This window comes from Aaosphaeria arxii, assembly GCF_010015735.1.
Source record: "Aaosphaeria arxii CBS 175.79 unplaced genomic scaffold BU24scaffold_1, whole genome shotgun sequence".
In the NCBI taxonomy this organism is placed as follows: Eukaryota; Fungi; Ascomycota; class Dothideomycetes; order Pleosporales; genus Aaosphaeria; species Aaosphaeria arxii.
Window position 1 is genome coordinate 5536053 of NW_022983474.1, and position 27718 is coordinate 5563770.

The window sequence follows — 27718 nt, forward strand, 5'->3', positions numbered from 1 at the left end:
CCCCGCAAGTTTTGATAGGCAATGTACGGGTGCCAAACGTCAATCGACGCTTCAAGCATTTCATCTGTACGGACCGTCTGACTTCCATTGTTTTGGTAAACATTTGATAGATTCTGCCTTGATGTGCTATTCTGCATGGATGTAAGCCGGGGCTCAAGTATGGGTGTCCTTTGCAAGGACAACTGTAACCAGCTGGGTACGTTCTAATTATATATCTGCACTGTGATTACTTGTGGCTACGTGCGTGGATCACCCTCTCGGTCGGTGTTCTTTCGCCCCATTTCTTGCTCGACCGTGAATCGATAGTCGGACATGTATATCACACCTTGATCGGCTTCCAAGAAATTGAAGATTTTCCACGGATTATTCTCTGCAGCGCACATTGGGCAATCCCTGATAGCATTCTTGCAGCAATTTCAACGAAAATCGGAGCTAGGGTCGCCTTTAACTTCATTGACCTGCCCACAGGTTTCCCTCAACGTCATCTACGGGAAACTTACAACCATGTCGGACATGACACACCAAATGAATCCAGATACTGAAGAGAAGAACCCAAGTATTCCAGTCTCCACAGCTTATAATTAATTTCCATTACGCTGTTTGCAGATGTAAATGGTCATGAACCGTGTCTATTCTCACACAGTTATACACTATCGACTTGCGAGCGCTCTCATAGAGTTGATTCATTAAAAGATGCAAAGTCGGATCAGCTAGTAGCCATGACAATATCATTCGTCCGCTTCGAATCCATATCCAACTTGGTGAGGTGATGAGATAAATGGAAGGTATTGAATCGGGAAAGGAGCATGTACATGTTAGAAGCCGTACCGTAGTGGAAGCAAATGAGCCATCGAGCGACTTTTACATCACGTACTATCATTAAAATCCTCATGATCCAGCAAGTATCACGAAGGACGTACAGCTCGGCCCTATTCTACCTCATCTATCCTGCGAGGGTTCCGATACTAGTAAAATGGCAAGACAAAACGATAGCCCAATGGGATTTCGAACATTGGTGTTGAGCAATGATGTTGTATGAGCAGAGCAAATGACTTGATAACTAAAGGCTGGAAGTGTCCGGGTCAATGCCCATATGGGGTCGGTCTTATTTAGAAGACATAAGACCGGCGACATTGACCAGGAATGCGGTGTCGAAGGTTTTAAGGGCTGGTGTAATCGCCGTACTATGCGAATCCCTCGAAAGACGCGCGTATTGTGGCCGCACAGACGCACGAAGAGGGAACGACAAACCTATTTGTCTCGAACAAGTACAACATAGGCTTTTTTGATTTTATCTATGATAAATGTATGGAAGAATGGGAGTGGGCTTACTGCTGAGAGAACCCGTTCGTCAAATTTCCTGGTAGTAAGCACCTACCTAGGTAGGTAGTATATCATCACGTTTTGTTGCCTAATCTTGATCGTACGTGTCTTACCAACCGACCTGTGGAACCTTTTTGCTATCTTTCTTTGTTTGATCTGGACCGTAAAGGGTTGGTCCCCCTTGCTTTACTTTTATGGATACGTGTTAGGACACGCACGTATTGCACAGATCAGCCATGGAGTGCTCTCTCTGGTTTTCACAACAGTTGTATGTAGGTTGTACCTAGAATATGTAATGTGGAGGGAGCGCCATAGTTAAGAGACATTGTGTTTGCCATCGCGCACTTACCTAAGACGTTGCCTCTTCCATACATCATAGTGCTACAGTTGGACCTGCTCGATGCTCCGCCTCGCTGTTGCTGTGTCACCCTACTTATTGTTGTGCCGCATCCCTACATTTCTTGAAGCTGTTAAATAATCCATGCTCACTTGTATACTGTGACATGCATGTTCCACTTAACGCTGAGCGACATTCATTTTCGATCTTGATACATGTGGACCCGAAAGTGCAGAACTACCGACTAACTATAAGCTGCGTCTACACTCAAACTCAATGCCGATACCAGAGATTGAAAATTCGCAGGATGAAAGGGGAGAAAGATCACAACCACAACGCGAGCAGGATGATAATCAAGCGACCTATGAGCCTCGACTATTTTCCGACGTCGAACTCGTGGGAGAATTACATCCTTTATCTCGCTCTGGAGGGAAAGAGGAAGAGTCTACCGCAGCTGCAACTATTTCAAAACCATCGGCGCTGTTTGGCAGTCAATCTGAAGCTAACAAAGTAAAGCACTCATACTAGACTGTGGTTGGAATGCCGGGGCTGACTATAGTTACAGGCATCATCTTCAGCTCACATAACGCCTACGAACTGGCCACGGGCAAAGCGATGGGCTGCAACTTTGATTGTTTCCTCTTTCGCCTTCCTCCAACCACTTACTGAAACGATGCTTGCACCGGTTGAAGCGCAAATCTCGGGTGAACTGAACATCAAAAGCTCAAGGGAATGGCTTTTATGTAACTCTATCATACTCATTGGTGTGGGACTTGGGCCTTTGATTCTGGCACCCTTGTCCGAAGTCTATGGTCGAAAGCCTGTTTTACTAGGCGGATCTGCGATCTTTCTAACCTGGAATACTGGATGTGGCGCCTCCACAAATTTCGGCATGATGCTCGCTTTTCGGCTCCTGTCTGGGTTCGGTGCGTGTGTCGCAGATGCTATTGCTGGAGGAATGCTTGGAGAGCTTTGGAGACCTGAAGAACGAGGAAAAGCATTCGCAGTATATATGACTGCTCCCTTGTTGGGTCCGGCGTTAGGTCCAATTTGTGGCGCTTTCATATCAGAGGGAACGGACTGGAGGTGGATTTTCTGGATCACATCCATCGCTTCAGGCGTGGCAACTATCGTTGCAGTTCTCTTCTTACCTGAGACTTACGAGCCCGTATTACGACGTCGTAAGTTCAATTTGCGGCGTAAAGCGAGTCCTCTCTCTACGGACAAAGATCAAGCACACTTCCTCCAAGTTATGCAGACGAACCTTCAACGGCCATTTAGGATGCTTGCAACTCAACCTATTGTTCAACTCCTAGCGATATTCATGGCACTTCTATACGGCAACATGTTTCTATTTCTCTTCATATACCCTAAATTGTGGATTGATAGTTATGGCCAAAGTATTCGAATCAGCAGTCTCAACTACATCTCGGCGGCTGTCGGATATGTCTCTGGTGTTGGCATTGCTGGACATCTCAATGATCGAATATATGTCATCCTAAAAGCCCGTAACAATGGAAAAGGAAAGCCGGAGTATCGCGTACCGGCCATGATCATCGGTACACTTCTGGTTCCCATCGGATTGTTATGGTGGGGCTGGTCAGGTGAGGCGAAATTGCACTGGATTATGCCTAACATTGGGTGTGCCCTCTTCACGGCCGGATGCTATATTTGCTCCTCTTGTGTTTCTGTCTATACGATAGATACCTACGCTCAATACGCTGCATCGGCAGTATCGACTAACCTGGTCACCCGAAGCGTTGCGGCGGCGTTTTTCCCTCTTTTTGCACCGTACCTATTTCAAAATTTAGGGTTCGGCTACGGAGCGACCGTGTTGGCTGGGGGATTTACGGCTATTGGGTTATTGGTCACTATAACATTGTGGCTCTATGGCGAGAAAATTCGCGATCGGAGCACGTATTGTTCGGCGGGGACAGTGGACTAGACAGAATATGTTGCAGACGCAATGAAGTTGCATAGAATGGTAATTCTTTGGGACAACAATTTAGATCACATATGTTAGTAACTTGATCAAAGCGACCGATAAGATACTCTACAATGCCCAGGGCTGCAGATGAACGGAAGGTGATGACATTCTCGAATTAGATGCTATAGAACTCCACCTCAGCAATGCCTGTCCTAGCTGGGATAGTGACTGCGATGGGGAAACCACCATAGTCTGGATTTTCGTTCGGCATCAATGCAAATGAACCACTCCTTGTCTCATCACCACCAAGAACCCTTACTGTCTTCAAAGTACCAGCTTCTCGGTCTACTACCTTCTTCTCTGCCATGTTCAAGATACCACTCCATCGCGAACCAGCTTTTCTCGATTCACCTGCAACATGGAAGCCCCAGCCTATGAGCAGGAAACGACCTCCGCCCTGGTGTATCACCATTCCGCTACCCGACCCAGGTTTGCCAAATACAAAACAACGAGATACGGTGATCGTCCAATCCCCAAATCTGTGCGTAACAGGCTTTGAAGGATCTTTATCGCCCTTTTGCCAGCCCTCAGGTAGGTCGTCGAAGTAAAATCCAAAGCATGAATCGGGCTTCCGCTGTGCCTCTAACACGATTTGACTGACTTCTGAAAGAAGTCCATAGTGCTTTGTGAAAGGGTTTGTCGCCGGTTCCAAAGTATCGATACCGAACGGGCTAGTGCATAGCGCCTGGAAGGAGCCATATGCCTTCCAGATACGGCGTACTCCGTATTCATCACGGCGCTGCTCTGGGATGAAGAGAGGATTGTTCTTGTGTCGATACTTTGCGCAAGAGCTATCGTACTCATTGAGGTACACATCTGGTGCTATGAAGTCGAGTGATGGCGCAAATCGCAACCAGATGTCCAAAACGTTGCTCGTACCCCCGCCACTGGGGTAGTCACCTGGATTTCCGCCGCCGCCCACGATGACAGGGAATTGGTTGTCCGTGTCATCTCCTGCATAATTCTGCCAAACGTTTGTGTACAGTATTATCGGATAGGCTTCTTTGCCTGCAGATGCAACGCGTTCGATGTAGGTTGCATAATGATAGGCCATGAATAGCTCGTCTGTTTGTGAACTCTTGCCAAAGATGTCTTCCCATCCGCCAGAGCGGACCTTCCCGTCCACAAACGGCTTGAGATTCTTCTTAAGATCGACGTGAAGCCCATCGTATTCCGTATCCAGGAATTCTGTGAGTTTTGAAGGGACAGGTGAAGAAAAAACCTCATTGGCCTTGTCACTGCCATCCCGACTGTCGAACAGTAGTCCAGGCTCGTTCTCCACTTGCACCATAAGCACAGTATTATGGCCCTCATCGACCTCTTTGATGTGACTCAGTAGCTTGCTGAATGCTTTGATGTCGGCCTGCACGTTTTCCTCGCTGAATAGTGATAGAGAATCGGCTAGCTCTATCACACCTCCGGCCTTTCGAATTTCAGCTCGTGGGAAGCGCTTGGGATCTGTCTTGATCCATGCAGGGGTATATGTTGAGCGACCTAGAATATGTCAACAAAGATCACCTTTAAAGTCACTGATTATAGGATTAGTTCAGCCATGCAACCAACATGGTCCAAGATTATATCTCAAATCCAAAGATGATTGGGTACTCCGATATGAGACCGAAATGTAGGAAAAGAAGTATCGTACCATTCTTAAACGACCCGAACCACAATAGGACAATGTGAATATTGTAGCTACGTGCATCCAGGATGACCTTATCGAGCTCTTCGAAGTCGAACCGGCCTTCTTGCGGCTCGATCATCTCCCAGGTGACCGCCCCCAAAACGGTATTTATGTTGGTATCCACCATTTTGGGCCATACCTCAGCCATATACTCGGCTGATGATAGGGACGAGTTCTGTAACTCTGCACCGAGGATGAGGAACGGTTTCCCATTCACAACAACCTGGTGCGTGTTTCCATACTGCTGGAGGTGTGGGATAGTAGATTGAGACGACATGGTGATGAAGGAGTAAATAAATGTTTGAGCGGGGTTTCGAGAGAGCAGACTGAGGGGCGCAGCCGTTCTGCTATTTGTATGATGTCGACGTCCACTGTGTAAATACTTACCTTACAAGTGATCAGTTGATGGTGGAGTAAACATTGAGCGGTCTTATCGAGCTCCGATTGGGTTCAAAGCCGCACTTTTTGCCCCACTTGCGGATAACCGTATTCGTAGATGACCCACCTGAAATAGCCGATGTTACGCCCGTTCCCCTCTGGTTTTGAACGACCGTCATTGGATCCAAAGCCGCAGCCAAAAGCCAATGCGAAGAGATCCAATAGGTAAAGCTTCGCTCTAAACCAACCGACATTCAGGTAGACTTTCCATTTTCATCTCTAGTTGCGGAGATTATGCGGCTTTGGGTGTCAATGATTGCTCCCAAGTCCAAAATTACACCAAGAAACTCGATGTCGACCATCGGCATGACCAGATGGCGTGGGGAAACGAACTATTCTCCGCGCCCTAGAACTTGGGGTAACAAGCTAGTGAAAGATCTGGTGAGATTTCAGTCCTGCTCTCGTTTAGGATCCCCATGCCCCATGAATTGATACAAGACATCAACAATTGTCAACACTAATGTCCGACTGCGTATAAAGCCATTGTCGACCCCATGTAGATTCTCCTGATATCTGGATCATCAGATCTTCTGTTCATTGTCACAGCTTCCCTCTGTTCTGCAAGTGGTCATAAAATTTCTTTCCTCTCGTTGTAACATGGACACCAAAACCCCCAAGGCAACCGAAGCCTCCCAGGCTCCTTCTGGTGTCGACCACGAGGAGCAGATATTACACCAACACGACCTAGAGATCCCGGATGTAACATGGTACAAAGACCCAGGGTTGAGGAAGCTGTACTTGATGATTCCGTTTCTCTTCCTAGGTTCGACCATCAATGGATATGATGGGTCATTGTTGAATGGCCTCCAGACCTTGAAACCATGGCAAGAATGTATGTGTGGTACTTGAACTACAGTCAAAGTATGCTCATATTGTTAGATTTCGACCACCCGACTGGCGCTCGCATTGGACTGTTCACAGCCATGCAAAATGTCGGTGCCATTGCTGCAATGCCATTCTCAGCCTACGTCGCGGACGCTTTCGGCCGTCGAATGGGCGTGACTATTGGACTTGTTGTGCTCTTTGTCGGAGTAATCCTCCAAGTCGTGCCTGGCGTAAACTCGAACATGTTCATCGGTGGTCGCTTTTTAGTTGGTCTTGGGTGAGTCTCCATCTGCGGTGCCAATGTGTACAGTCAAAGCTAATCAGAGGAACAACAGGTCCAACCTCGCTCAAGGTTCCGCGCCTCTCCTGATTATGGAAGTATCCCACCCACAGCATAGAGGCAAGCTTACGACCATGTACAATACCCTGTGGTACGTTGGGGCTATCATCGCAGCCTGGACTGTCTTCGGAATGGTCGACTACACATCGGATGTTTCTTGGATATTGCCGACATCATTACAAGCCTTGATGCCACTGGTCCAGCTCATAGGAGTCTGGTTCCTGCCGGAGAGCCCACGTTGGCTTTGTTCGAAAGGGCGCTTCGACGATGCCTTTGGGGTCTTGTCAAAGGTATTCATTCCGTTACCCATGTATCGATCGATCGAGGCTAATCATTGACAGTATCACGCCAACGGTAACAGAAATGATGCATTTGTTCAAAAGGAGTTTCATGAGATTCAGGAAACTATCAAGCGTGAGACACAGAACTCAAGAGATACAGAATGGATGACTCTTCTACGGACGCCGGGAAACCGTAAGCGAGTCCTTCTGATCATTTTGGTCTCCTTCTACTCGCAAGCATCCGGAAACGGTCTCGTTTCTTTTTACATCAAGGACATCCTGGTCTCTGTTGGTATTACAGAGCCCCATGATCAGTCACTCATCAATGGTGGTGTCCAGATATGGTCTTTCCTGGTTGCTATCTGCTTCTCCGTCTTTCTCGTTGACCGCTTTGGAAGAAAAAAGCTGTTCATGATCGCCGGTGTTGGCATGCTAATTGCCTTCAGCGTCTGGACTGGGTAAGGAATCATTCTGTTCCTCTAATTGCAATAATCCTCGCTAATCCTGCTAGATGCTCTGCTGTGTACGCCCAGACGAAGAATCCAGCCGCAGGTAATGCTGTCATCGCAATGATCTTCCTCTTCTATGGCGCAGCTGGTTTCGCTTGGCCAGGTCTGACCGTCGCGTATTGTGCGGAGATTCTGCCATACAACATCCGAGCGAAGGGCGTTGCACTCCAGTTTGCTGCAACATCTATTACATCTGTTGCGAAGAACTACATCAACCCGATTGGACTGCGCGAGCTTCAATGGAAGTTCTATTTCGTCTACATCGGAATTTTGATTGTCGAGTGTATTTCCATCTGGTTCTTGTTTGTTGAGACCAAGGGTCCAACCCTAGAGGAAATCGCAGTTCTCTTTGACGGTGAAGCGGCAGCCGTTGCAAACATCGAGGAGAGCGATATTGGTATGGAAAAGGATGAAGCATCCAAGGCTGAGCGTATTGTCTCAAAGTAAAGTGACGGGGCAGATGCAATGTCGCACCATCCCTGTTTCCTACATATCCGGGCTAATGTCAAACACCGCCCTCATGTACATATTTATTCAATTTACAAGCATGAAAGACTCTATGCTAAGATCTCCTTAGCACGGAAAGTGCATCGTTTACATGCCGCTCGCGAGCATTTTCAGGCGAATGAGGTGCCTCGGGGGCTTTCTCGTCTACCGGCATCGCATGTTGTAGTAAGAATTTGACCATCCACCTATCTGCACGATGGGTGTTCGGGTCTGGGGAGCGTAGGCACATATTTTGGAACGCGAAAAGACGATCCGTCTACCTCAAATTAGTATTTATACTTGTTTGCCACATGGAATACACACCATCATCTCTGCTGTAGGCCAAAGCTGTTGCAGCTCCACGAGGGTCTCAAAATTCCCATTCAATCTCTGCCTCGTCACGTTTAACAAGGCCGTATCCCCAAACAACAATTCATGAAGTAGTGCTGAAGATGACACGACGGTCATGTGGGCGACTGTGAAATACAATGGCTTGCAGCCTTCTATTCGTTTCGACAATGCAAGCATATCACTGAGTTCGGCTGCACTCCTTTTGCATTGGGAAGCATACAAGGCTTGATTCGTACATTCGGCAAGCTCCGAGTCGAGGAATGGAAAGTAGAGCAGGGTAGAGTAATGATGGAGACCAAGGTGAAGCGCTACCAGATCCCGACCCAGGCCTTTGGAAGCGTATGCCGAGAGGTTCGATTCGTCGATACGCTGTTCTGGAGGCAGCTCGCGAACGAAACTTTCGATATCTTGCGACAAACGAGCGGTAACTATTTCGATCTCGAAGTTATTGAGCCGCCCATCAGCGTGTTGCTTATGTAGGTCTCGGACCTGGCCGAAGATTCTCGCTAGCCGAACCATCTGCGCCCACAAGCCGATTCTTTGTGACTCTATTCCTGCGGCGGGAGTGTCGGCATCCATGGCATAGAAGTCCAATTCATGCATAGGATATGGAACAAAATCATTGTCCGGCATCTGTTTAGAAAGGTCCAAACCCGCAGAGCTCCAGCGATCAGTCATGTAGAGGCTCCACCATGTTCGCACTCTCTGCTCACGTGTAATCCAGTCGTCAGTCACTTTTGGTTGAGGCAATTCCACAATGTGTGCAATGCGGAAACCGACGGCGAAGAATAGAGATTCCCGGTTTCGATCGTTCTCTGCTCCACATAGATGACCGACAAGAATGCAAGCCTGAATAGTTGCCAAGCTGAAGTCGTCCATACATGCCTTAAGATCGGCTTTGGCGAGCTCAATATAATGTTCTCTTTTGCTCTGGACAAGCGGGGAGGGATGAAAACGCGCGGCGAGGCCTGCGATGGAATAGAGAAGACGATCGCTAAGACTAGATTCTCGCACTTGTTGTCGCAGTCGGGAAGGATGAAAAAGCGTGTGGGGTTTGCCATGAAGCAGCTCGAGATAGAGATCCACAAGCTCAATTGCAAACGCCGTAGACAGAACTTCGACAGGACCTTGCACTACCGGAGGGGAAAGGAATGCAGGTACCTTTGGTAGTCTATTACCTAGATCGAGCGAGCAGGACGTTCCCTTTCGCGCGCACTGCTCGCATGGCCCATAATCCCTCACCTTGCAACGGCGTTTTTTGGATCGACATTCTTTGCAAGCACTTGCAATGCGCATCGCAGAGCGGAGGGCGCAACCTTTAAGGTATGTGGATTTTGTGTTAAGAGTTGTTGAAGTAGGAAGCACCCAGTCACACTATATACGGTGTTGGATTTTGCCTAGGCCTTTGTTGCACTAGACCAGGCCTAGATCTCAGTTAGACTTAAACCAGAACACTCGTAAATATCTACTTACAATAAGCATCATTATAGCTTATACTAGTATTCGCCCATGTATCTGTGGCATTGCACACAACTGGCTGGATTCCTCTACTGAGAAACATCAGAATTGATGATGATTTATAAATCCTATGCACAAATTTCATCTTTTGTGATCAGAAATGTACTTTGAATGATCAATAATGAGGCAAATTTTACTAACCTCAATGTATTAAATGCGTAACGCAAATCACCATAACTCTAGAGCGAGGAATTTGGGCTTCAACTCAGACATGGGAGCATCTATCTTGGCTTTGACCGGCGCAACGCAAACCACACAAGCGTTTGAGTCCGGCGAGTTCATCAGACTTCCGCAATCGACATGTGGAACTAGACTTAACAGTTTGTTTAGTACAGGATCGCAAAAGTTCCATTTCTATCCTTTCAAAGAGCAGGTTCCATAGAGAAAGGCATGGCACCGTTTCAGAACCATCCGTCTGTTTCGACATTGATTCACTCTTACCTTGCTTTGAGTATGGGTTAATAGATGCACGAAGATTCTTACTTGGATGAATGCCACAATCATTTCTCATGCAAAAGATATTGCAGTGGTCAATGGGGTGCGATTGTAGACGGTGCATCGCTGTTGTCGTGATGCTACCCTAGATCGGCCATATAGCCTACTTTAAGACGCAAAAAGTCCCCGCATTCTATCCATGCATAACCTATAAGAACTAGGCAGGGCCCGGGTTCTCATCCGTTCCCCAGATTTCCCTCGCATTAGCTTAACTTGATGTTGACCCCGCAAGAATGTAGACGTTTTGTGAATCACCAAATGCTGATACACGATTATGGAAAGACGTTGCGGGGATAAACTTTGTATACAACACGGGAGCTACAATTGCAGTTGTCGACCACGACTTCGGTTATACCTTCGGTTATGTACTATTATCTACTTATGGTGCACTCGAGCACCTGGTTTAAACAATGAGTAACTCCACTCAGTACATTTAGAGATTTTCCCTAAAGGATAGCATTTCAACGTTCTCGCTTGACACCTGCCAACCAACAACATCATGACCAAAGTAACAGAACCAACTCCCTCGGTTCCCGAAGCTACCACCACTCGCTCCAGCAACCTTGCTCCCGGAGTCGCGCTTGTCACTGGTGGAGCTCGTGGTCTGGGAAATGCAATAGCTGTGTCGTTTGCTAGAGAGGGCGCACGGGGGGTTGCCATTATCGACATTCAAGACGAAGAAACGTTGGCAAAGGGGAAAGCTGCAGTTGAAGCCTTCGGCACCAAGGTTCGTACACATGGCGCAAAACGCTTCAATTCACTTGAATCATATTGCTTACACTTGCTTTCGAAAGTGCATCGCTATACGTGCAGACGTCACCAAAGAAGCTGATGTTGAGCGAGCAGTTGATAAAGTAGTGAAGGAATTTGGGCGACTCGACTATGCTGCGTAAGAATGACATATTCAATTTTATTGGTCTGCACACCATCATGCGATGGTTTCTTCTGACGATGACCATAGAAACTTCGCTGGTGTCATTGGGCCTTCTACAGAGATTGCCGACACACCGCTCGAAAAGTTCGCGGGCTGCATGTCTGTGAATTCAACAGGCGTTTTTCTCTGTACGAAACACGAATTGCGCGTAATGAAAACTCAAAGCCCGAGCCCAGATGTGTAAGACCTCGTGATTGTAAACTTTCTACGAAGAAGATTACTGAATCAGCGCTCAGTGAGCCCGGAAGGCTACAGCAGCGCGGTTCCATAGTCAATTGCGCCAGCGTCAACTCTTTGATGTCTATGCAAGGCGCTGCAGCGTACACTGCAAGCAAACATGCCGTCCATGGCATTACAAAAGCAGTATGGACTGGCCCCCTCAGCATCTAAATCCACATATCTGACGTTGTGACAAAAAGGCAGCGCTCGAGGCACGCTCCCACGACATCCGTGTAAATGCAGTATCTCCGGGATTCCTTCTTACGCCTATGATAGCAAATAGTATGAATGATCCAAAGAGCAGCCTTAACGAGGAGGGCAACGATGATTTGTGGGAGAGACTTGAAGCGCGGCAGGGTAGACAGGCGCAGCCCGTCGAGATCGGAGATGCCGTGGTTCTGCTGAGTGGACCAAGAATGAGCTTGGTCAATGGCGCGAATTTGATGGTCGATGGCGGTTTTACTATCAACGAAGGGTTTGAATGAACCTATTGATGGGGGATGGCTGCAATGGTCAATGCCAAAAATGAAATACACCCCTTCTATGATACACAAGATCTAGGGTATGCGATATCAAGTTCTCTCATCTGTGACTATGTAGATATTGTGCTGCCCCTCGCTTCTAATGCTGCAGCCATATATGCCTGGACAGATTCTGTTGTAAATGGTAATGGTAGTTGAGACTTCTGCATGCTAGTTGGTGGCGACCTTGGCCTATATCTGCTCTCCGCGTGAGCGTCGTATAGGGCAGGGTACTTTTCGAAGAACCTAGGGTCTAACTTGAATCGATGGATCGGATGTTCCCAAGAGGAGGAGAATTTCACGGTGCTGATTTCACGCAACAATTTCAACACCGTGAACTGCTGCTGACTCTGACTATCCAGAGGTCCAAATACAAGTGTTTTCTCAACGAGATCCATGAGATTGTAACCATAGCCCTTCCCTGTCGTGGGCTGGTCAAAATCTGATGGTTCCAGCCGAGGTATCGCGCCTTCCACCTCGACTACGAATGAGTCTGTCATATCGCAGATAACCTGATCCACATCATAGGATTCGTAATTCAGGATCAATATATCACGTAGCCCGGGATGTGGCACCCAATCGAGGATGCTTGGGTATCTGGGCCTAGATAACTGGATGAGTGTTGGTGTGTTGCCAGGCGGCACCTGAGTTGCGGCCTCGTGGCTGTGAATGGACTGCCACCACAAAAGACGTCGTGCCCGTGAAAGAGACTGTGTAACATTGAACCAATATTTCACAGATGGCCAGCCATGTTCTAGGAAAGCGGCGAACATGTTGTCAATAATCTGCGGGATACTGCAAGGAATTAATGGCTCAAGCTCATCCAGAAGTGTAAAGATGGAGCGTTGTATCGCTGACCTTGAGCCCTGTTCAAGACCACTTCCCAGACGTACAAGTCCATGTATATGATCAAGATGCTGCGACAGGACAGATCCGTGGTAGACGTGAAGCTTTGGCTGAAGGCGAGGTCCTGGAAATAGATTTGTCATAGCGAAGCCCATCTTGCTGGCCTCGAACAGGGACTCCATCGGATCCAACACCCTTTGGGAATGCGTGGAAATATCTTCTGCGTAAGTTGTCTCTCGATGTATATTGCTGGTGGAGTCGATCATATCTAACTCGTTATTTGGATATTGCTCGGCATCGTGTCTAACGGAGATCGATGTCGTTGAAGTGGTTAGTGGAGATTGAGTGTCTGTATCTGGAGGGTCCTTCCAGAGATCATATGCTTGATCATCGAGCATATCTGTTTCCTGGGGTCCAGTATCATTCTCACAAGATTGGGTTTCTTCGTTCTCTGTATTCACTATCAACGGATGCAAACTTCCGCATCGTGCTGATCTCACCATGATCGTCCAAAACAAGCTTGATGCGCTCTCCTAGTTGCGTAGCTGTTGCAGACAGACTTGCAAGCTTCTTACGCGTATCAAGGAGAGCAAGTCGCAACCTCGAATTCGTGTCTAACAGCTCATTAATCCTGGCGCTGTCTCCGCCTTTGGTAACAGTAGCAAGCTGCTGTTCGAGCTGCTGAATGCGCGCTGCTTTGCGCTCGCGTACAGCCTTTTGTGACAATCTATTTCTCAGTCGCCTGCGATCATTAGCAAATGAACTGCTTCCCTACAACCAATGATTCATCAATGGTACCTCTGATCTTCGCGCCAAGATGCAGGGTCGGCACTTGGGTCTTTCTGCACGCGCTTTGGAGGCATTGTCTGACTGCGTTGAATTCAATGCTCAAATGGAGAGAGCGGATGAAGTACAGATATGAGGGTGAAATGCATGACAGGACAACGTTCCAGCGGCCAAGCAAGCTCGGATTGACTGATCCACAGCTGAGACCGAGGAATGGGAACTGCGGGGAAATTGCCAGACCCACTTAGGTAGATCAGTCAAAAGTATGGGGTCAACTTTGAATATCCTGCTTCCACCTGGACGCATTTTAAACTTTGTGACTACTAGTGAATGTTTAAAATCTGAACGCCAATCAAATTGAATGTGCGCCAGTGGGTTTGAGGTATCGGAGGAGCGAAATGTCGGAGTGCGAGTAAGTAACACCAGAGTCAGTAGCTCTAACATCATTGGCGCCAGCATTGGAGTGGCTAGCCCAACGGCCAGACCTTGGAAGAATTGAATGATGAATCAGACTTTGATGACACGACTGTAGTGCCTAAAATTCCACCTCACCTCAATACCACTAATTAGCTGTTGGATCATGGCAGTGCGACAAAGCGACACTTTCATTTGATCCAATATCAAGTGGTGCATGTTCAGTCTTATGAGCTTGGCTGATACCATTGTCATTACTAGCATAACCTTGTCATTCGAATGCGAAATTATAAGTCGACGGAGTTTTCTATACTACAACCTCGCTTTTATTCACAGCAGTATGCGATCAAGTCAATATGCATTCGTGTCGCGGGAGTACCTACAGCTTACCTCGTCAATCATCGCATTCTGATTCCCATCGTCCGGATTGCTCCGCTCGTGCGCGAAGTTTATCTCAAGGCATTATCACTCAATCTTCCTTGCTTGCCGACATTGGTGTTTTTCCAACTTGCATCTGATGAAGAAGCCCACAGAGGTGATGAGATATTCATTCTTCAGTGAAGAAGTACATGAAGAAATCACGGCCAGGGAACATTGCGGTGTTGATAACGAGGGGTTACTGAGATTCCCGAAGAAGCTGCACAGAACTGCGACCAAAAGAGTAGCAAGGGGAATACATTGATTGTCATTTCTAGGCGGCCGGCAAAGCAATGTTCCTAAGCGAAGTTATCTTGCACCACATCAGAAAAATTGTTCTATCAACTCAATTTCAATGCCCGAGTACAAACTCAACTTGATTCGCGATAGTCTTTTGGACTCAAGTTTGTCGCTTATTAGATGCATTATTTAAGTCTATATTCTTCTAATATCTGTTGATCTATTCCCCATATTACCCTAAAGGGTAAGCCATATGCAGAGCATTAGTATCTTCCTACTACGCAATGAGATCGTCCAAGCCGGTCCACCTTACCAACGCACTTATGAATTATTCCCGGTTGCGACACCCCAGAAATACGCACACCAAGCCCCAAGAATCATGAATATCATTGCAATGAACAGACCTAGGCTCAATTTTCGATTTCGTTCTCCGGCCTTCCCTGTCTCGAATTTCTCTCGCCGGTCGTTGATGAGTTCTCCGTTTGCCATTCTCTGTTTCTTCGTGAATTGCAAGATACGTAAGTCCGTACTCCAGAAACTGAGCGCGAACAAACTTCCAGCCACCACCACAGCGCCGGCTGTTTGGACAACATAGACTATAACAACATTGTCGTACGAGTTCTTGTCCCTATCCTGGATGACGCCAGTAATGATGCGAATAATGATATTCATGCAGTTGTTGATTGTGATTTTAATGGCATAGCCAGTGCCAAAGACTTCCTGATACCACATGCTGGTGCGTATGCTATCGATGATTACCGTGGGCCCAAGAGAAGATGCAAACGCAAATACACCGAACGAAGCTGCAGTACCTCCTATGGTAGGACCCCACGCAGCTAAACACATGGATAGAAGCATGCCGGCGGCGCAGACTACCATCACACTGATGCGGTTGCCAAGAAGGTCGATAAAAATTCCGAGAAGTGGTACTAGAAAGAAGCCAAGGTATTGCGACATAGCAGCATACCAACCTGCGGTAACAGCATCAATATCAAATCGCTGTTCGGCCATCTCGGTGGCATTCTGCGAGTAGACGATAGCAGCGCTCGTCTGAAACGTCGTGAAGGCAATGATACTCCAGAAGGTCCAAGGAAGACGTAACATCTTGCCGAGTTCAAATTTCTTGTTATTTTCCGTTAGTTTTTCTCCCGTTGCAGGATCAGTAGTTCCTGCATAGGTCTTCCGGCACCACCTGGTGAAGAACCAAAAGATGAGTGTCATAACGTTGGTGAAAAGGTTCATGAACACAGCGGTCCAGTACACCCACATGAAATCGCCAGTTTTCTTTGCAATAACATTTGCTGTCGCCTTGCCAACGAAAGACCCGATCTTGCCAATGCCGAGCTCCAACGCCAACGTTGATGCGAATCCATTGGACGGTGCGAACCAAGAACTGAAGATTTTATACTGAGCAACCTGAGTTGCAATGTCTCCTAGAGCTTTCACGACAGTACCGAATATCATGAACTTGTACGATCGGACGGTGGTCGCAGCGGCGATGAAAATGGACCCGACACTGAAGATGGCATTGCCCCAGAGCATCGCACCTACAACATGTCAGTCTTGACCAAGCTCGTATTGAGACTATTAGAGGATCCTTACTTGCGCCACCGAGACGATCAGTGACAAGCCCACTCACAAGCATAAGCGCCGTGACCATAAAGTCCTCGCTTGCTTCCAGAACCGAGAATTGCGCGTTGTTAATGTGCAGTTGCTGTAAATCCCTTAGTTAGATGCATGAAGCCTGAGACAGGGAATTGTCCGACCAACCTTCTTTACGGTGCTCTTCATTGCTCCAGTTACTCCGCTGCTCCAATGGGCACCAAACCCGATGGCGCTGACCATAACCACGGAGAGGAGCTTCATTTTGAGTGGGATGTGCGTGCTGCGCCCATCTTCGCTCTCGTCACTCACGGAGGGGGTCGTAACAGTGGCAACAGCATGGCCAGGCTTTTCGTCCAGTTGTGCCTCCATCCCACTGGGTGACTCGATCGAAACTCTTTGGGCCATTGTTGACTATTGTGCTATTGTTTGGAAGCACAAGTCTGGGTCCAAAAATTATCAGATGAAACTAGGGTGGATGAAAGGAGAGATAATCTTTTGGCAGGACTTCCACGCTATTATGTTGAGGTAGAACTACTCCACATTTACCTACGAAATTGGAGGCACGGTGACACCGAGAATAGTTTTTTTTTCTCTCCAGTTCAAGGTCGTACGTCGGTACCTTTTCGGTGGTGTAGACCAAGAAGGGGTCGACTAATGGGTTAACATGATTGAAGCAGCAGCCAACTTGGGTTAACTGCAACGCCCGTCAAGTGGCATGAGTTAGTTCACGATAAAACTACCTTCCTCCGGGATCGGCCCCGTAGTGAATGCAAGTGGTCATGTTTATTGTAGCCCGTAGGCTATCCTTTCTTCATCACGCCTGGATTTAAAGACACCCTGAACGTGATTTTGGGTATGCTTGCAAGTGAGCAGGTTCGAGTAATAAGCTCACGAGACGCGCGAGACCCTGACAACCACGCAACAGACTAGAATCCTAGATTTTGAGGTCGCTTAAATGGCAGCGGGGCAAGGCGTGAAAGCGGATCTTAAATACGAGATGGAGATGGAGATGCGGAAATAGAGGAAAACGCGTTGTTGCATTGACCGGGTTGACTGCCGGATGGGGCTAGTACATTGCAAATTTTTATCAGATCCATTGGTGAACAACATCTTAAAATCTATCAGATCCACCTTGGAATCCAACTGCAGTCAAATTGCCTTGGAGTTTCTACGCTACTTACAAGGCGGAAATCTGACTCGACTGAATATTTAGGTTTGTTGGGAGCTGTTGGAACGGGAGAAGTCGGGCTGTAAGTTTCGGCAGAGCAGACCTACGGACGGAGAATTCCTAGGCACGATCATCATAGTACTTGTTTGAAGAATTTCGGGATTTATGTATGACGGCCGGCTCAGCTGGCATCGAAACTACTTTTTTTAATCGCAACCTGAGTCTCCATCACTTATATTTCATTGGTAGACCAGGCGCCCTAGGAATTCATCGAGGCAGGCCAAACATACTCCCAGCCCAGTGGACAGGACAAGCTGGGCACTCTCTTGGTAGATTGGACCCAGTTTGTAGGGTTAGCGCCCAATAATACCTCGTACCTTTGAATGTCCATGGAGCAACTAGACCAGATCTACCAGAGCATGTGTATATCCGTGCAACATTAAGGACGTGGCGAGCATAACCAGTTGCCACAGATCATGCGACTGGCAATTGGGTACGACTTCAATCAAGAAAAGATCCGCTTTAGGTCAGGAAAGGAACTAGGTAAATGTTCTCTTGGACCATGTTGGAAGTTCTCATTTCCTGGTTGATTTCCTTGTTCATCGATTTTGTGTCTGCAGTTGTACGAGGTACTTTACATATAGCATAATGGGATATATTTCCCGCGAGATGCGCTTCCATTCATACTTCGCGAAGGCTTCTATGGAAATAAGCAAAACCTGTTTCCTGGTCAGCAGCGGCATTGTTGGGTGCATGAGTTCCCCGCTTTCGCACCGCTGCATGGAAGATACTTGTATGGAGTACCAAACAATACACCACAGCCTTGCTAAAGCTTGTGAATACGATCTTATCATATCTGCGAGAACGGCGGACCAGCCTCGTGGGGCACACAATTCTTCACGCAAGGGACAATTCCGTGCGCGATCCAGAGGGAAGCAGTTACCGGTATGGCCAGAATAGCATTCGTGAAGCACAGATAATCACAGTTTCTTGGGTCGCCGCCTCGTGAAGATGTAGGTGGCGCGTCTCTAGTTTTGTCACTCTTTGCCAACTTAGTCAAAATAATTGACGATCGCAACGGCAGACGGCAACCGAGATCCGTAGGGAATGATTCCGGCATTGGAGCATACAATCTGTCTGCGAGCCTTTGGAATTTGCTCACGGAGGAAAATGTACTCGATGTATGCCAGATGGCCGTTGCGGTTTACATGAACGCGCCAATTCTTTTGCATATCACAGGAACCTTATTGAGACAAAAGGCCGACTTCATTGGTGCGCGTGTGTTTAAACATTGCCATGTGAGTCTCGTATGTCAATTTATCCTAATTATCAGTTTCTCTTTTCAGAAATTGTGGGGATCCTTCGGGATTTATGGGTCATTCCAATGGAACTACCCGTGTCAAGACTTGACCAGGGACAACGGAATAGAATGGTCTATGCAACTAACAGCCCCTTATCTGATGAATTTTTATCGTCTTGCCTAAGATCTGATGACTTCGTGTTTGGCGTGATGATTCGAGAGAGAGTCTGCAACCCGCAATACTTGACCAACGGGTTGCCCTTACTGGGCCGCACCTCGTATTTCATGAATTGGATTGACAAACTACATGTCGACCATCTACAGTTCTAGACGACAACATGGGGCGAATGCTCAAACTAGATAAAAATCTGCACTCATAGTGGAGAGTAACCACCAGAATGCACATGTCATTCGACGAGTGAGAGCAAGTATAAGAAGTTGAAGTTATCTCGTCTCCAGGGATAGCTGTAGTGTTCAAGCTCGCCAACTTCACAACAGTACTTACCTACAGCGCAGTCTGAGGACTAGCAACAATGGCTACCACCGACAAAGGGAACCCGCAAGACCAGATCACGCCCGATCCGGTCGACACGGGCTCGTACCATGAGGATGAAAAGCCGAAGCCAGTTGATGTCGGCCACCAGTCCAAGGGTGTTACCCGTATGGAGGCCGTCTATCGCGAAGGCAAGCAAAGTCGCAAGACCTTTTGGCTCGTTGGAGCTTCAGTCCTCGTCTGTGCCTGGGCCTATTCACTCGACACTACCACCACGAGCAACTACAGTGTCGATGTCTCCTCGTACTTCAACCAACACAGCTCGGTCCTGGCCACATTGTCCATCGCTACAAAGATCATCGGCGCCGTTTCGAAGCCTTTCATCGCCAAGATTTCGGATATCACCTCCCGCCCATACACATACATTTTGGTTTTGATGTTCTATATCGTTGGTTACATCATCATCGCAACATGCTCGACTGTCTCCGCCTACGTAGTGGGTGAATCGTTTGTAGCCGTGGGAAGCGCTGGATTGGACCTTACCAGCGATATTATCGTTGCTGATCTGACACCTCTGGAGTGGCGTGGTTTTGCCAGCTCTCTCTTGTCGGTACCTTCAATCATCAACCCCTGGTTCGCTGGAAAGATTGTCGATGCCATCCTTTCAAGGGATCAGTGGCGATGGGGTTACGGCATGTTCGCTATCATCATGCCCGTTGTGCTCGCTCCGGCTATCGCAACCCTAGTCTACCTCGACCGCAACGCTAAGAAACATGGTATCGTCAACATTGCTTCAAGCAATGCCGCCCGCCGTGCTGCCCAAACTCTCGCCGCCGAGGAGGGCAAGGAAGGACCACATGGAATGGTCACCGCCCAAGCTGCTGAGCCGACCAAGACTTGGATGGAATCCCTCAAGTACAATCTTGAGGAAATCGACGCTTTCGGCCTGATCCTCTTAGGATTCGGATGGTCTCTCTTTCTCCTTCCCTTTTCGCTCAGGACATATGCCGACGGCGGCTGGAAGAACCGATCGCTCATTGCCATGCTCATCGTTGGAGGCCTTCTTCTCATCGCGTATGTTGTCTATGAAATGAAGTGGGCTAAGGTGCCCAGTGCGCCTCGTCGTCTTGTCTTCAACAAGACCTTCGCTATGGCCATCATCATCGATTTCTTCTACCAGCGTAAGTCTATCTGTTTCCTCCTTTTAAGTCTAAATTACGTCTAACCGTTCCGTAGTCGCTGGAAGCATCCGCGCTTTGTACTGGAGTTCCTACGTATACGTTGGCAAGCCATGGAGCCTGCAAAACTGGACTTACTACAACAACACCTTGACCATTGCGCTGTGCGTTGGTGGCCCTATGACTGGTCTTTTGCAGCGATGGACCCATCGTTACAAGACCATCCAATTGGTTGGTCTTTGCATCAAGATCATTGGTATGGGTATCATGCTCGACGGCCGTATGGCTACGAACACCGACGCCGCAATGATCATGTGCCAAATCCTCATCGGTTTCGGAGGCGCCATGTCTGTCGTTGGTTCTCGTGTCGCTTCCCAGGCCTCCGTTCCTCATCAGGACGTCGCCCTTGCCATCTCCCTCCTCTCTCTGTGGTCTAGCGTTGGATCGGCCATCGGCGCTGCTGTTGTTGCCGTGATGTGGTCTCACGAGATGCCCAAGGCCCTGCGCCAGTACCTCCCGGCCAGCGCCACCGAGAAGGATGTCAAGAAGCTCTTCAGCAACATGCGCACTGTTCGTACCGCTTACAAGTTCGGAACTCCCATGCGTGAGGGTGCTGTCACTGCCTACAGACACGCACTCTACCCTTGCATTGCCACCGCTCTCGCCTTGGCCTTCATTCCTCTCATCGCCGCTTGCTTCCAGACCGACTACTTCCTCGGAAAGCAGCAGAACGCTGTCACCAATGTTGGAAACGACGGATTGCCACTCGCCGAGGACCACCACAACGAGAAGGAGCAAGCGCCACCAAAGAACAAGAAGGAGGCTTTCCTCCGTTTCTGGGCTGGCAGGTAGAAAGTTTCGTCTGTCTACGATGAGTGACTACTATGCGCTATACTGTTGCTAGGGTATAGCTCCAGGGTCACGAATATGGCATCATTTAGAGAAGAAGTGTGTCACTAGAAAAGCAACATTCGTTATTCCCCCAGTCTATAATACGAACCATAGCATAAGCAATAATTTACTCAAAATTCAATTCCTTTCCATTTATGCTAAGCATAGTGGTTGTACATACATTTATATCAAGTCTCAAGCCGAGAAGTTACATTCTACTTTTCCACATCTAAGTGCAAATGTTCGTGTCTTGTGTGAAAGATACATGCTTGTTACTACGTGATCTCAAATGTTGCCCACGGCAAATAGTTCTTCAACCTAGAATGAATCGAATCAATCGGTTTCTACTCTAGGTATGTGTTCGCCTCAATTCGCCCTTGCTGAATGTATGGCCTAGATCGTGTAATTCCTCTACACACCACATCAACATTTTAAAATTTCGAAAATGTGTTACAATCATTCCTGCAGCTTTATTCACTCAGTGCGACAGGTTCTTAGAGTGCATCACCTAGATATGAGGTGCAACCAAGCCACCGATAGGCCTTTGTCAATACCGTGGCTGGTGAACTCAAGATCGAGGTAATACTTGGTGCAATGCTCAGTCGCTCCACGATCGTCTTTGTCGAATGTATTAACAAACCTCTTAATCTATTTTGTTCGTTCTTTCATGGTGGAATATCTCTACGCACAAAATTTTACATCATGATCAACTTATGCGAAACCATAACGGAGGAACCCATACTCGATATCAAATCACACCACGTCCAAACAGCACTAGCACGGAGCCTAGAACCAACTTCTCAAACAAGTTGGGAATCCACATGCTCAACAAACCAATAATGGAAGACACCGAAAAGGAAGACTAGACCAAGCATAATCTAGATCTTACGGTAAAATTGCCGATCAATTGTGTACGTGAAACACAATGCGGTGAGGAATTGTATACAGCACATCATATTCACAACGCCAGTGACATGTTTTGTTTCAAGGCGTGAGCTCTCGTGGAAACGAAGGAGCTGAAACACATTCCTGTAGCCTGTAAGGTATAAATCAGCGGTCAACATAGACTATCATCACCAATTGATAGCTGTAGTCTTACAATTCAACAGTCTAGATTTATCAGGTCGCTGCGCTCAAGTGCCCGAATCAGCACCTGGTCAGGCATCGCGCGGTTTAGAGCATGCAAGAGTGAACGGTCACCAGATCCAAAGCTATCCTATGGGATCTATGATTATAGAAAAATCGTCTCGAGTTAAATCAAGGTGATCTGAACCATATCGAATGTTCCATGTCTCTATTTCCCCGATTTATTGTAGAAATTGAATTGGGATTTGAAAGATACCCTGTAAGACTTGGAAAATTGTGGTATTCTAATCCATTACATGAGCTCTCTATAGCATTTGTCTTCGAATAACCTACTCTACAAGGCCTTTTCCTCAAATTTCTTATCTTTATCGTAACTAGGCTCGATGACTGTGAACTCACGATGTTTCTAGCTCCTCACCGAGCGAAATTCAAGACAAGACAGAGCTCAACAATTGAAGCAAGGGCGTTCGTACCAGGAACGTGCTAGACCATGTGGATTGAAGCTAGATCGATGAACGACGAGAGACAATATCACGACGCTATAAGTAGGAGCCCCTTTAGTGAACTCATGAGGTAAGTCGGATGACGAGCGTTGCACGTGTACTCTCGCTAAGCCCTGGCGATCTTGGATGTAAAACGTGACGGTGGTACTGTGACACCGAGGGGGATAGGCACGGTTCGGGATTGCGCTGAGCCATTGTCGTGCAAATGTTAGGGTAAGGTACCATCAGCGGCAATTACCCTGTTGCTTGCCAAGCGCATGAACTGGATTGAGGTGATTCACAGTGTCTAAATTCGTAAACTTCCATCACATCACAACGGCAAATAATGACAGATTATATTGAACAAGTACGAGACTGGGACAATAACGGAAGCGAAGGCCGTTAAAACGAATAGCCAGATAGATTTTGTGAACAGTCATACAGGGCTTCTGATCCTGATCAATATCGGATGCTGCACGAAATCTGTGTTTGTAGGTATGTCAGTCGATATTGTTTTTGCCATCGTGGGCATTCGGGGCATATGACTGACTACGAACAGGCTAAAAAGTGACGAACCGTCCTGTTGGGAATAGAGGTGAATTTGTTCCCATAGCAAAGCAGACACGACATAAGTACCATGTACGGGGACCTCCGGTTCAAGCACGACCTAGAAATGCAGGGAGAGGTACTCGGATGCGGAGTAGATTGTACTCGTGCAGGGGGCGGAGGGGTCGATACCCGGAAAAGAAGGAGAGCTCGCAGTGTAGTTGTATATCGAGTCCAAACATGGACAGCGTCCGCTGTCCTGAACTCTTCTCGAGATAAACGTATTGACGCGTGTACTGTAAAATAGAGTAAGGTGTTTATTATTATGTTTTGGGCACTCTGAAGAAAGGTATTTGTAGAGACGAGAACTTAAGCTTTGATTGGCGGGCGCTTGTTTACTCCGATCTCCGACCTCAATCCTTCCTTGAGTTCCTCATTCTCTGCGTTTTTCTCTCGTTCATCCATCACCTTTACTGGTATCTCATGGCGATATGAAGAATTATTTAGAAAAAGAGATAAAATGAAAAGTTACCAATATACATCAGCGTCGTCTCAAAGTCGCCACATCTCCCTGTACTGTTCTTTTCCGCGCCAACAGGCCCTGGTATTGCTTGACCATTCATGCGCTTCTTCCATTCCAGGCGTACCCGGTAGCATCGGCTATGTTTATGCTTCCATATTGAGTTTAATATGACCGAAACCATGCAACCAATGAGCAGCATTACGATCGTACAGGCCAGCATACGGTTTCCGCGCATATCTTGCGGTCCTTCGCGTCGCACAAGACATGGCAGACCCTCTTCAGCACACAGCAAAGCATGCGATCGGCCACCCTTGCGCCCATGGTCTCCGCCGATCCCAGCTGACCCATGGATGAAACGGGTTTCCATCAGGCCAGCGCGGAACCGTCACCCTACATGGTCGTGCAGGGTTGCGCCTTCCCGAAACAGAGGCTTTGAGATTGTTTATCGCAATTCTTCCATGGGGTGGAAGAAGACGATGCCCCCAGATATATTTATTTCTCTCATGGCCTTCCTTCCCCGCGCTTCCCAATCGCCATCCCTTCCTATCCCTCTCTTCTCCGCCTTCAGCTCTCCCGTTTCCCTCCCCTTCTCGAACCTCTGGAACGTTGAGGCTTGAAGGTGCTGGTCTGATCACGGATCGCCAAATCCAAGCAATTGCGTCCATTCCTGCTCGACCAGCAACCGGGCACACCCGACCCGGATTCCGATCACGTAGTACACTGCACCCAACGTCGCCATGAAGTATTCGACCTTGTTCGTGGGGTTGATATCCCTTGCGGCCGTCAATTGCAGATCTACTGACGATCTTGAAATTGTCCAGGTTGAGAATCTCCACCATGTGCCTGAGGGATGGAAGGAGGTCGGCGCGCCAGCTCCAAGCCGCAAGCTTCTTTTCCGAATCGCAGTCCACCAGGTGAGCAAGTTCCCTAATGCGTGATTAATTAGAAATGTCGGCAAGTTTGCTAGGGAGGTTACCATCTGTAGTGACCTCATTGGCCCTTCACCCACTCAGTTGAAAAATACATCGAGCTATGAACCTAACATCTAAATAGCCCAATCATGACCTCTTCGATCAGACTTTAATACAGATTTCAACGCCAAGTCATCCGAGATATGGCCAACATCTCAAGCGTCATGAGGTGAAGGAGCTGATCAAGCCATTACCTGAATCCACCGATGCTGTGTTGAAGTGGCTTGCAGACTCGGGCATCCCATCAAAGGATGTGGAAGACGATGGAGATTGGATCAATTTTGTTGCTCCTCTTTCGAAGGCTGAAGACATGATGCACACGACTTTCAAGACGTATCAAAACACCGTACGCGAAGATATCAAAAGGATCCGTGCCACTCACTACTCAGTTCCAAAAGTAGTGCGTCAGCACATTGACATGATCCAGCCTACAACTCGGTTTGGCCAGATCCGTGCCCAGAATAATCACATTATCGACAAAGAATTCATAGGCACTGTCGCCCGTCTCAAGGCCACAGCCGTGAACGAAACGTGTAATACAGCGATTACACCCCAGTGTTTAAAGGATCTGTACAACTTTGCCGATTACAAAGCGGATGCCAACGCATCCGTCACTCTTGGTGTCACTGGGTATCTGGAACAATACGCACGATTCAAAGATCTGGCTTCGTTCTCGTCCATCTACGCACCATGGGCTGTCGGTAGCAACTTCACCTGGACTTCGGTCAATGGTAGGTGTTTTTGAAATCATTGAAGTCGAAACGCTAACAAAGTCCAGGTGGAATTCTCGACCAACGCGCCACGAATGACAGTGTGGAGGCCAATTTAGATATTCAATACACCACTGGCCTTGTCGCACCAGAAGTTAAGACCAATTATTACAGCACTCCTGGCCGCGGTCCACTTGTTCCTGATCTAGACCAGCCATCACTCGACGATAATCAGAACGAGCCATACTTGGAGTTCTTCACCTATCTGAATAGCTTGGCAGACACCGAACTCCCGTCGGTACTCACTACCTCGTATGGGGAGGACGAGCAGAGTGTTCCAGCCGAGTATGCAAAGAAAGTTTGCGATCTCATCGGACAGCTCGGCACTAGGGGCGTATCCGTTCTCTTTTCCAGCGGTGACACAGGCGTTGGATCAGCATGTCAGACGAACGACGGGAAAAACACCACTCGCTTCTTGCCAATCTTCCCTGCATCATGCCCCTATGTTACGGCGGTTGGAGGAACCACAAAGATAAATCCAGAGGAGGCCATCTACTTCTCTTCTGGTGGATTCTCTGATCTTTGGGATCGTCCATCCTACCAGGACGTTGCTGTGACTGATTATCTTACGAAGTTGGGCAGCCAATGGGAGGGGCTCTACAACCCCAACGGCCGTGGTTTCCCAGACGTTGCTGCACAAGGCGCCCGCTTCCGTGTGATTGACAAGGGCACACAAATTTCCGTTGGTGGTACAAGTGCGTCTGCACCCGCATTTGCGTCGATAATTGCACTGCTTAACAACGCTCGTATATCTGCCGGAAAGCCGGCACTCGGATTCCTCAATCCATGGATCTATGAACAGGGCTACAAGGGCCTGAACGACATTGTGAAAGGTGGGTCAACTGGCTGCACAGGTCGCAGTGTCTATTCCGGCTTAAAGGCACCTTTTGTACCTTTTGCATCGTGGAACGCGACAGAAGGTTGGGATCCCGTAACAGGATATGGAACTCCCGATTTCGGAAAACTGCTCCAGATCTCAGAGGGTGGCATATATGGCGGTCGCCGTGGTCTCAATGGAGGACGATACTAGATTCTTTGTGATATGGTTTTCTTCCCACTGCTGCACATATATACAGTCGAGCCGACTAGAGCCCGATTCTCACGAAACGACAGAGATCTATCGAATTATTTACACTGATGTGTGTAAGAAAGAATGACATCACTTTATGAACATTAATTGGCATCGACTATTTTATTTTTGGAAATCATTCGATTTTCCAAGGGCATAACACTTACAGATAAGAACTTCAGCATTGAGAGTTCATGCCAACGTCCACATCCTCATCACACTAGACTTTACTCATCAAATCCTTCCTCAAGGCAGTGTATTGAAAAATGCATGAAAGTGCGGTACCGTACCGCACGAGGACATGTTTAGCGTAGGTACTGATTCCACTATCTGCAGATCTCACCCGTCGCGTGCAGCGTGCCTGGCCCTGGCCGCGCACATCCGACCGACCTGCCTGATGTGGTCTAAACCTGCCCTTGCAGCTTATCTTCCTCGAGCCTTTGCCAGACGCAACCAACGCCACAAATTGATTATCTAGTTTTCAAAGCCGGCCTCGCCACAACGTAGTAATTAGCAAGGCTTGCATCTAATTCCTCTCTCCTGCCACACTGGGACGTCGGGGCCGAGGTACACGGCGTAGGCTGCGCTATTTCTAAATATTGTTCCGTACCAGCAAGCTCACAGTAGTAAGTGGAGAGCGATAACTACTGGGTGGAGCATCAATTGCTTGAGGGAAGCTTGTTTGTGG

The 27718-nt window shown here is 47.9% G+C and overlaps 9 protein-coding genes across 9 annotated transcripts; 5 read left to right on the forward strand and 4 right to left on the reverse strand.

Annotated features, from left to right (window-relative positions):
• Window positions 1-1936: 1936 nt before the first annotated feature.
• Window positions 1937-3655, forward strand: BU24DRAFT_439074 (MFS general substrate transporter; the record flags this gene model as incomplete). The annotated part of the gene is made up of 2 exons (XM_033530280.1): window positions 1937-2170; window positions 2226-3655. 2 exons carry the CDS (start codon window positions 1937-1939, stop codon window positions 3603-3605), a joined length of 1614 nt encoding a protein of 537 aa, XP_033390716.1. The 3' UTR covers window positions 3606-3655.
• Window positions 3656-3756: 101 nt separating this feature from the next.
• On the reverse strand, window positions 3757-5733 carry BU24DRAFT_363636 (glycoside hydrolase family 35 protein). The gene is made up of 2 exons (XM_033524215.1): window positions 5293-5733; window positions 3757-5141 (listed from the first exon to the last, which is right to left on the reverse strand). The coding sequence occupies exons 1-2, from the start codon at window positions 5603-5605 to the stop codon at window positions 3763-3765; spliced, it is 1692 nt and encodes a 563-aa protein (XP_033390717.1). The 5' UTR covers window positions 5606-5733; the 3' UTR covers window positions 3757-3762.
• Window positions 5734-6363: 630 nt separating this feature from the next.
• Window positions 6364-8168, forward strand: BU24DRAFT_488598 (general substrate transporter; the record flags this gene model as incomplete). Its single annotated transcript, XM_033533560.1, has 5 exons — window positions 6364-6598; window positions 6646-6868; window positions 6927-7221; window positions 7273-7670; window positions 7724-8168. The coding sequence occupies 5 exons, from the start codon at window positions 6364-6366 to the stop codon at window positions 8166-8168; spliced, it is 1596 nt and encodes a 531-aa protein (XP_033390718.1).
• A 115-nt stretch (window positions 8169-8283) lies between these two features.
• On the reverse strand, window positions 8284-9854 carry BU24DRAFT_338881 (uncharacterized protein; the record flags this gene model as incomplete). Its single annotated transcript, XM_033523152.1, has 2 exons — window positions 8284-8484; window positions 8532-9854. 2 exons carry the CDS (start codon window positions 9852-9854, stop codon window positions 8284-8286), a joined length of 1524 nt encoding a protein of 507 aa, XP_033390719.1.
• A 1216-nt stretch (window positions 9855-11070) lies between these two features.
• Window positions 11071-12209, forward strand: BU24DRAFT_338306 (NAD(P)-binding protein; the record flags this gene model as incomplete). The annotated part of the gene is made up of 5 exons (XM_033523126.1): window positions 11071-11298; window positions 11366-11460; window positions 11533-11685; window positions 11754-11868; window positions 11925-12209. 5 exons carry the CDS (start codon window positions 11071-11073, stop codon window positions 12207-12209), a joined length of 876 nt encoding a protein of 291 aa, XP_033390720.1.
• A 107-nt stretch (window positions 12210-12316) lies between these two features.
• On the reverse strand, window positions 12317-14009 carry BU24DRAFT_471551 (uncharacterized protein; the record flags this gene model as incomplete). The annotated part of the gene is made up of 3 exons (XM_033532697.1): window positions 13890-14009; window positions 13592-13833; window positions 12317-13551 (listed from the first exon to the last, which is right to left on the reverse strand). The coding sequence occupies exons 1-3, from the start codon at window positions 13952-13954 to the stop codon at window positions 12317-12319; spliced, it is 1542 nt and encodes a 513-aa protein (XP_033390721.1). The 5' UTR covers window positions 13955-14009.
• A 1260-nt stretch (window positions 14010-15269) lies between these two features.
• BU24DRAFT_405251 (MFS general substrate transporter) lies at window positions 15270-16958 on the reverse strand (the record flags this gene model as incomplete). Its single annotated transcript, XM_033525692.1, has 3 exons — window positions 15270-16495; window positions 16551-16662; window positions 16719-16958. 3 exons carry the CDS (start codon window positions 16956-16958, stop codon window positions 15270-15272), a joined length of 1578 nt encoding a protein of 525 aa, XP_033390722.1.
• A 2248-nt stretch (window positions 16959-19206) lies between these two features.
• On the forward strand, window positions 19207-21689 carry BU24DRAFT_363646 (MFS general substrate transporter). Its single transcript, XM_033524216.1, has 2 exons — window positions 19207-20695; window positions 20751-21689. Exons 1-2 carry the CDS (start codon window positions 19555-19557, stop codon window positions 21542-21544), a joined length of 1935 nt encoding a protein of 644 aa, XP_033390723.1. The 5' UTR covers window positions 19207-19554; the 3' UTR covers window positions 21545-21689.
• A 2815-nt stretch (window positions 21690-24504) lies between these two features.
• On the forward strand, window positions 24505-27130 carry BU24DRAFT_418024 (tripeptidyl-peptidase-like protein). The gene is made up of 3 exons (XM_033526869.1): window positions 24505-25134; window positions 25274-25922; window positions 25970-27130. Exons 1-3 carry the CDS (start codon window positions 24958-24960, stop codon window positions 26989-26991), a joined length of 1848 nt encoding a protein of 615 aa, XP_033390724.1. The 5' UTR covers window positions 24505-24957; the 3' UTR covers window positions 26992-27130.
• Window positions 27131-27718: the final 588 nt, after the last annotated feature.

Coding starts and splice junctions, on each gene's coding strand:
- BU24DRAFT_363636 (XM_033524215.1), bottom strand. CDS start 5,605: ATGTCGTCTCAATCTACTATCCCACACCTCCAGCAGTATGGAAACACG. Junction 5,142..5,292: donor GTTCGGGTCGTTTAAGAATG/GTACGATACTTC, acceptor GACATATTCTAG/GTCGCTCAACATATACCCCT.
- BU24DRAFT_363646 (XM_033524216.1), top strand. CDS start 19,555: ATGGCTACCACCGACAAAGGGAACCCGCAAGACCAGATCACGCCCGAT. Junction 20,696..20,750: donor CATCGATTTCTTCTACCAGC/GTAAGTCTATCT, acceptor ACCGTTCCGTAG/TCGCTGGAAGCATCCGCGCT.
- BU24DRAFT_418024 (XM_033526869.1), top strand. CDS start 24,958: ATGAAGTATTCGACCTTGTTCGTGGGGTTGATATCCCTTGCGGCCGTC. Junction 25,135..25,273: donor TCCGAATCGCAGTCCACCAG/GTGAGCAAGTTC, acceptor ACATCTAAATAG/CCCAATCATGACCTCTTCGA. Junction 25,923..25,969: donor CACCTGGACTTCGGTCAATG/GTAGGTGTTTTT, acceptor AACAAAGTCCAG/GTGGAATTCTCGACCAACGC.